At 43.6% G+C, this 9,160-nt stretch overlaps 1 protein-coding gene across 18 annotated transcripts in view; it reads right to left on the reverse strand.

Annotated features, from left to right (window-relative positions):
* Window positions 1-8,739, reverse strand: part of MYCBP2 (MYC binding protein 2) — a 283,622-nt gene extending 274,883 nt beyond the window's left edge. For 16 of the 18 annotated variants that reach the window (XM_021929688.2, XM_021929697.2, XM_021929696.2 and 13 more), the window contains exon 1: window positions 8,128-8,701. In XM_021929688.2, coding sequence (XP_021785380.2) covers window positions 8,128-8,429 — 302 coding nt within the window. In that variant the 5' untranslated portion in view covers window positions 8,430-8,701. Of the gene's footprint in view, window positions 1-8,127 lie in introns of all 18 variants that reach the window. The other 2 variants (XM_021929694.2, XM_021929686.2) reach the window with 2 other exon arrangements.
* Window positions 8,740-9,160: the final 421 nt, after the last annotated feature.

The raw sequence follows: 9,160 nt of genomic DNA on the forward strand, positions 1-9,160 counted from the left end.
AAATACCAAACAGTAGTGTTTATTAAGTAGTTAGATGCAAATAATAAGAATTCATGTCCTAACAAATGAGTAGACATTTGAAAAAATAACACATATAAATTGGAAGAAATAAATAACACATATAAATTGGCAGAAAAAATATTTTTATTTCCTTCTTAAAAACTATAAATACTGGGTCAGGCGCAGTGGCTCACGCCTGTAATCCCAGCACTTCAGGAGGCTGAGGTGGGCGAGGTCAGGAGTTCGAGACCAGCCTGACCAATATGGTGAAACCCTGTCTCTAGTAAAAATACAACAATTAGCTGGGTGTGGGGGGCGCATGCCTGTAATTCCAGCTACTCAGGAGGCTGAGGCGGGAGAATCACTTGAACCCGGGAGGCAGAGGTTGCAATGAGCTGAGATCGCGCCACTGCACTCCAGCCTGGGCGACAGAGCGAGACTCTGTCTCAAAACAAACAAACAAACAACTTCAATTACTTGATAATAGGACATGTGTGCCTGTTAGACACAGAACAACTTCTCAAACTTGAAATCAGACTGAACACACCACCCTCCTTTCCTGTTCCACACTGATTTTTGTGCAGTGCTTGATCTGTATCACAACTACTAAAAATCCAACCCTGCAAAAATATGACGTCATCAAAAGGAATATAGCATGAGCTAATGTCAAAACTGTGAACTACCTCGAGCTAGTAGTTTGTGACAGATATTGCTGTGTTTCCTTTAAAATTATGAAATATCCCATGGTATTCTTGTGTGTCCGTGCTAGTGCTTTAGGGTGCCTCGATGCAGTTTGGGAACGTGTGTGTGTGTGTGTGTGTGTGTACAGTCCCTTCCTCTCTTCGCAAATCCAGCACCCCGAACTAGGTGTTCTTGTGACTTAACCCTAGTTGTTGGTTTGGTGATAGTCAGCAGGGGAGAGAGGAGGAGCTCGGGGTAAGAGGGAAAGCACAGTCTTCAAGCAACTACCCTCTAGCTAGGAGAAGAAGGCCACTTCTGCAGGCTCAAAGAGTTAAGAGGAATTTGGGGTTTCAGGGTTTTCAAGTGCACTCAGATGCCCCATCCTAAGGGTCAGGATTCCTTCCCAACCAGAACACTGACCTCAGCATAGCTGAGAGAGAATTCTACCCACCCTGGCGCTCTGCTACCCTTAAAATTAAGTTTTGGGTCTAATCCTTAGATTTTTCCTCTTAGTGTATATACGTTTCTTTACATGCTGCTAAATAAATTTCCTTTTACATTTTGCCCCCAATTATCTTCCACCTTGCATCATCTTTCTCCAATCTATCAATGTTATTTACCAAAAGCCATCTGATGATTGTCCTCACAATTAATAATTTTTCTGAACTTCTCAAAAGCCTAGTGTACCCACCAGCGCATTACCTTCCACAGGAATATCATTCCAATTCATCACCAGTGAAAGTTTTAACAGTTTGCATAACTGCAGTGCATGCCAAGCGTTATCAGTAGTAGTTCTCCATCTAGCACCAGAATCGATTCTCATTGCCAGCCAGCCAATAATCCAGCTCCAAAATCTCACTGTAAAGTCTACTTTCTGAGACCACTCCTGGCACCAACTATTTTGGGTAGTAGGGTTCCCAGGAAACAGACTCTCAAATGCAGATGTGCACACCAGAAGTTTACTGGGGAGTGCTCTCCGAACCAAAAACTGTGGGGCAGTGAAAGATGTAAGACTGAACAGAGGAAGGAGCTGATCTGCAATGCAGTCACAGGAAGGCCTCAGCCAGACCCATGGGGGACAGACCCATGGGGGAGCTCTCTGGTGTTGGGATACACTTCAAGGTTGGCCTGTCTTACAGCAAAAGCGCCAGGCATTTATATCCCTACACTGTATAGATATTAGATGTAAACTGCCCCTGAAGAGGAGGCATGACTTTGGGGGAGGTAACTCTTGGCTCAGGGCAATGCGTGGAGTTGGACTCAGCTGCAATCAGTTTTAGCTGCCAATATTCCCAACAGCTAGGGGAACATGTGCCTGAAAGCGGGATCTGAATGGCTAACCACAGCACCTGCCACACTACCACTGGACTATTACACCAATTTGGCTAATGAGGGAAGAGAATTAAGCATTTATGCTGCTTTATTAGGAGAAACTACATTTCATTGACCGTCAGTGAAGGCAAACTCTTCTTTGCAGAAGAGTCCCAGCTAATAAATATAGAAGAAATAACAGAATTATTTTTTAATTCATCATTTTGCAAACTCTAATGAAATTATTGACTCAGACAAGGTTACCAAAAAATGCTAAAAGCATTAGGTAAAAGATATTCACAATGTGCTCAAGTTTTTACCCTGTGATTACTTGCTCTTTACAAATGGAAAAAAGATACATTTACAGAGATGAAATCCAGTAGGTACCATCTTACCCAAGTAATCAGATTTAACATATTAAATAGTGAGACAACCTCACAACCTCTGGATGGGATGCAACATGCAGTACCCAGCACCATATACAATATTCTTGCTAAAACATTTCTAACCAACACCCAATAAACCCTTAAGGTCTAACTTCCACTTACAGGAAATACAGATAAAAGACAGAAAGATGAACAATACCTGGGGGCGCTGCCCTTAAGGAGCTAGATTTATATGACATTCTAGAAGGGGTAAAATGTTAGTGACAGAAAACTGATTTGCGGTGGTCAGGAACCAGGGGTAGGAGGGTCTGATGGAACTTTTTATTTGAAGTGATGGAAACAGTTTATACTTGACTATGGTGATGGTTTCAGGATTCTTCAAATGAACACTTAAAGAGGATGAATTTTATTGTATGTAAATTAAACCTCAATTAACCTAACCCCTCCTCAGAAAACCTAAATGTTTAATCTGGTTTTTGAGAAAAAAGTAAGGCTATTCTGCTGATTTTTTAAACAAATATTTTAAAGGACAAAAGTATTTTTAGATTGACATTTTTATTTTCCTCTTAAGCCCAAAGGCAAGATTTTTCTCTTCTCTTGAGTTAGGAAACTAATTCATTTCACATTTCTACTTACCAGTATACCAACAGAGCAGTTTTCCCTTAACATGCGTTTATACACATACACATTCCATTGATGTAACAGCGACATGAAGAAAATTACTACCTATGCACAAATACAAATGCACACATACAGATTCAATCCCACATTACTTCCTGACATACTCCTACAATAAATAACGTCTCTTCATAGCTTAAAACCATCAAGGGCGATCAGTGTCTACTGAATAAAATCTAACTCTTACCTTGGTCTTCAAGATGCCCCATACTAGCCAAAGCCTCCATTTCCAGAATGAATTCCACTACTGTTCTTCATGACACCTGCAATCTAGCTGTAACAGAATTTCTACTGTTATCTACATACAAACTGTGCTTTCCCGTCTCTGCCCACACTTTTGAGCCAGCTTAGAATGCCATGTCTTTGTCATAGTAGGTTACACTTTCTTGGTCATTTCATTTAACACTTCTATAAGTATCTGCCTTTGTATCTTACACTCCCAGATAAACAATAAACTCAAGTCTGGAATATGTGTTTTATGAATTTGTGTCTTATAAATTTTTATAGGGCCAATGGTTAGTGCCAAGTAATAATTCCTGAACAAGCTGAGCATGGTGGCTCACACCCATAATCCCAGCACTTTGGGAGGCGGAGGTGGGAGGATCACTTAAGCTCAGGAGTTCAAGACCAGTCTTGACAACATGGTGAGACTCCGCGTCTACAAAAAATAAAAAAACAAGCCGGGCATGGTGGTGCATGCCTGTAGTCCCTGGAGGAAACTGAGGCAGGACGATCACTTGAGCCCAAGAGGTTAAGGCTGCAGTGAGCCACGTTCGTACCATTGCACTCCAGCCTGTCTCAAAATAAATAAAATAATCCCTGAAATTTTGCTAAAATGACTACTTAACCTCTTACAACCAAAATCCCATGCATCTGAAGGATGGACTCAAATACCATTTCTGACAAGAAAGAGATAAAGCAGCTGAAAGGACTAAGGGGGTTAAGTTTAGATTCCCCATTTTGGTCACAATCCCCTCTGTTGTTTTCAGTAACATTGTTCTTCTATGACTTCAGGACCCAGATACCCTGACTCCTCTTTATCTTCCAGTCTATCAGTTCCCTCTTGGCATCACTTTCCTTTTTACCATATGGTCAAACACTGTCCCCAAAACCTTCCTTTTATTTTTTCTTTAACCCTAAATCAACTCAACTAGGTTTTCTCCATTTCTATTTTGTGTGGAAAAACATACAGTGCCATACTGATTGGAATTTTAAATGTGATTTTAATAATTACAGGTAACATTTAATGGGCACTTACCAGGTGCAGACATAATGTCCTTTTGATAACGCTATAAAGTTACAAGTAAAGAAACAGACAAAGTCCAATTAACTTCCCCAATTTAACACAAGTAGAAAAAGGCAGACGTGGCATTTGAAGGGAGTCTACCTCCAGAGCTCTAACGTTTAGCCACTGTGCTATGGTGCCTCCCAAGTGCATGGCTATACCGCCATTCACATTCAGAACAGATCAAACATTCCTTTATACATTTTCTGTCCAATCCCTTTTCCCCAAGAGAATGTTCCGATTTTGATTGGCCTCATTTATCCAAAAATATATCTATTCAGTCATGGGATAAATGAAAGAGTTATTCCCACATTCTACACAGTCATTGAGGCCAAAAATAAAAGAGTAAGACACGATCCTTGCCTTCTCTTCAAGTCCCCAAAACCCTCACTCTCAGCAAAAAAAAAAAAAAAACAAAAAAAAAACACAGTAACTGATATTTCATAGCACTCAACATGCCAAGCACATACATTGATTTAATCTACAAAACAATTCACGTATTATGATCCCCATTCTACATATTTAAAAAACTGAGGCATAGAAGTTAAGTAACATACTCAAGGTTACACAGCTAGCAAATGACAAAACCAGGATGCAAAACCAGTCTAGCTTCTGTGTCCAAGCTCTTAACCACTTTGCTAGACTGTCATCAAAGTCACTGAGTCCATTAGGTTTGAAAGTCTCAACTTCTCAACTGTACACCTAAAGCAAAGAGTAATTCATTCATTCAACATTGACTGATAACTCACTCATCAAGTTTTTGTTCCTTGAACACAGGCTTGTTCCCATAAGGCCTTTACAAATTCCCAGAACATTCTTCCTCTACGTCTGCCTCCTCATCATTGCAATTCAATTTAAATGCCAACTCTCAGAGACATTTCCTGACCATGTTACCTAAAATAGCCCCACTACAAATTGCCCTATCACCTGAAATAGGTTTTACTGGCTTCACAGTCACTTAATACTAACTGAAATTATGAGTTGTCTATTTCTCGCATTGGAGTGGATTTTTCAAGACAGCAGAGACCTTGTCTATCTTGCTCACCGCTACATCTTCAGCACCTGCAATAGTGCCTGGCACAGAGCAGACACTTGATGTTTACAGAACTCATGCCAAAAAATGTGCTAGACATTGGGATTTTCAAAACGAACAGGATATGATTCCTATCCTCAATAAACTCCCAGTCTTTGTATTTACAAGTACTTACCTCCACTCCTTCTATATTAACTGCTCCTTTTTTCAATGGCTAACCTCCCCACCTGCCACCTTTACTCTGTCCCTGAGATCCCTTTGACCTTTTCCTATCAATTATCCCCTCTCACTTCTTCACTCTGTCTCTCCACTTAGCCTCCCACATTTGCATATCCCACCCAACCTCCTATATTTGAATATCCTTCCCTCAACTTTGAAATCCCCTTGAGTTACCAAAAACACATTCCATTCACTCCTCACCACATCCCTCTATTCTCACCACTTCCTCAAAAGTTATCAATCACCTGAACACTGTTCTCACTTTCTTCAACATTTACCACTTCTGAGAATTTTCAATCCACTCTCCTAGAGCCACAGAGGCTACTGTCTCATGATTTTCTTCTTAATTTTGATTCTGTTTCCTTCACTGTCTCCTTTCTCTCACACTTTTAAACCTGATGCTTACTAGAGCGTCATTCTCTATTCTTCCTCCATTCAGTCTAAATGATCTCATCTTCTCCTCTAACTCAACTAGTGTCCCTATACAAATAATTCTATCATTCATTCAGAGTTGAAACCCCAGTTCTACTTTCCCCAACATCTTTAATAAGAAATGTGATTTAATTCTTAATCAAATCATCAATAGAGTAGTTGCAGGTTACTTTTCGTAATAAAATAATGTGCACTTTAATAAACAATAATGTGTTGAACAAGCATTAGCAGGCAATATCATAATGTAAGGCTGATTTCCATGAGTAGTTCTTGAAATACTTGAACTAATTCTTCATTACTTTTCATTGACAGCTTGTACAAAAATGGACCAAAGGCTAAAAATTCATTCACAAATATTATGTGATTAATCTATGTTAATTTTGTCTAAAACTGTTAATATAGTTCTAGATACACAAAAATCATATTACACTAGTAGTAGAAAAGTCAAAACAGGAATATACCAGTCACAAATTATTAAGTAAGTCTGGAAACCATACGCAAAATAAATCTAAATTCTTTAAGAGGAGTTTGTAAAGATGTTCCTGCGGTGCCATAATTTAGAGATCTACAGATCAAAATTATACCTAATTATCAGAGCAAATTGTCTCATGTGGTTTTGTGCTATTTTCAGAAACATTAGCAAAAACAAACTTGCACCATTCTGGCCTTCAGTTCAGATAGCAAAAAGTAGTTACACACGTTTACATCCATATGGTAAAACTACTCCTGTGCCCAATCCTGTAAACAATCACAGACATGAAAAGACTGGTTAACCTAGAAAAAGCGTGAACAAAGCTCCATCTTTACAACTCTCTCCAACAGATAAGCCATAATACATAGTGATAAACTACAAATACCTGACTTACTGCCTCCTCCCTTTCACAATGGCAGAAAAAGACATCTAACAATTGCCTAATAAGTTGCACATTCAATAAATAACAGTAAAGTCTTTAACTCATTTTGACAGTTTCCTACTATGTTTTCCCCATGTACTGCAAGAAGCTGTGGGAAAAAAAGATGAAGCCAACTCCCAATTACCACTGTCAAAGCTGGTGAAACAAGTCAGTCACCATCCTGCAGGGTATGCGGCATGCAAGGGCATGGAAAAGAAAACAATAGGAGAGCCCTCAGCAAAAAAAAAAAAAAAAAAAAGCACCCACATTTTAACAAAAAGAAAATGAAACTAACTGAACATCTACATCAAGGAAGCTGAAGGTGTAGTGAGCCTAAGTAAAAGGGAGAGATCTACGCGCTATTCAGATTTTCTAGCTAGTGGCCGTTGAACGCTGTACCAGCTGTCATATTCTGAAGTTCTGCAGTTTTCCCCTTTTCCCTACAAAACCCTCTCTACTCTAAAGCCCGTAAGTAACAGAGGAAATCGAACAGAGGATGAAGAGAAATGGCCGATGGGACATCAGATCACAAGAGTAACTGCAACCTCATTTCGAGAAGACCAACGGCCCCGTTATCAAAGTACAGCTCTAAAAATCTCTATCAGACACCCTTCGCATCTACATAGATCTCCGTCTGCGTCTCTTATCCATAAATCTTTTCAAACCAGACCTCACGCCTATCCCTCGGGCCTGCCTATCCAAAACTCAACCAATCTATACCATGACTCGTGAAAGGCAGATTGAAGGGAGGTGGAAAGGGCTGGAAGGAATGTCATGGGAGAGGGGGCACGTGCGAATAACATTGCGGCAGAGACACTGAAAATGCCACTTCCTTTGCCACTCTTGCCATTCTCTTCGTGTATCATCCTCTTACCCTCTCTACCCATGCCACCTCCTACCTCAACGATACACACACGTGTCACAGCCGACCAGCACCATCGCCTTTTCCAGGATCACAGGCTCCCCTGCCACTCCTCACTATCCCCCCACATAGGCGCGCGCGCGCACACACACATACACACACACACACACACACTTAGAGCAGAAACTGCAGCCACCGCACCCTCCTATCTCGATAAGCGCTCCTCCCAGCCGACATCCAGAGCGGGTTGAAAGCTCAGTAAATGCGCAGGTACACACACGCACGCACACACACACGCGGGTGCACGCGCGGCATGGGGAGCAAGGAAGGGCACCCTGGGGACGCACCTGGAGGCTGGGTGTCCAGCGCTGCCGCCCCCCTGGTCCCTGTCATTGAGCGCAGCTGTATAAATCCTCCGGTAGCGGTCGGCCAGGGCCCGGCCTGACAGCAGCAGCTGGTAGTGACCCCGGGAGTCCGCGGCGGGTAGCCCCAACCCCAGCCCTGCAGCAGCCACGGAGCCGTCGGGAACCGGCATGAACAGCGCCCCCGGCGCCGGGGAGGAAGAGAAGGTGGCGGCTGGGTAGAATCCGTCCCCGCCGAGCCCCGAGGAGGCGGCGGCGGGGGAGGCAGTCCCTGCGCACATCATCATCCTCGCCGCCGCCGCCGCCGCCGCCGCCTCGTCCCCGCGGGCCGGGCGGGCAGACACGCGCGCGCACACACAGCCCTTTTCCAACGACGACGGCTCCGGCGGCGGCCTCTGGCTCCCGCAGCAGGGAGACTACAAAGACAGCGACCTTCTTCTCCTCCTCCTTCTTCTCCTCCTCCCCCCCGCGCCGCCCTCGCCGCTACTGGGGCCGCTCATCTAACCCCGCCACCCCGGGAGTGTGAGGAGGAGGCGGTGCCGCCACTGCCGCCGCCACCACCGCTACCACCGCCGGGGCTACCCGCAATGGGAAGCTGCCGGCCTCACAGAGCATGCGCCACTCCTCGCACATGCTCAGTAACTGCAGCCCCTTTTCCTCCCCACCCCCTCTCCGCCACCACTCCCTCCGCCTCGGGGCTTTGGGTTTGGGGCGGTTGGGTGGTGCGGAATCCGAAGTGATCCACTTCTCCGGGTTTTACTGGCAGCTTGAGGAAGAGTAAGGAAAGTGCCGGGGAGGCTATCAGCTGCTGGCGTCTGACTTCAGGTTCCCTCCAGGTGGAAGAACAAGGACCAGAAAGCAAGAGGGAACGTGCCCATCGACCAAGGAGGAGTGGCACGCACTCCTGCTACCTCCTCCCCAAGGCTCTGCTGCCAACAGGAAGATTTTCTGTGCACTGTGCTGGTTAATTCAGAGTTTAAGGCAGAGAAAACCATCCCAATTAGAAGTGCCTTTAGAG

This window comes from Papio anubis, chromosome 15, assembly GCF_008728515.1.
Source record: "Papio anubis isolate 15944 chromosome 15, Panubis1.0, whole genome shotgun sequence".
Classification (NCBI taxonomy): domain Eukaryota; kingdom Metazoa; phylum Chordata; class Mammalia; order Primates; family Cercopithecidae; genus Papio; species Papio anubis.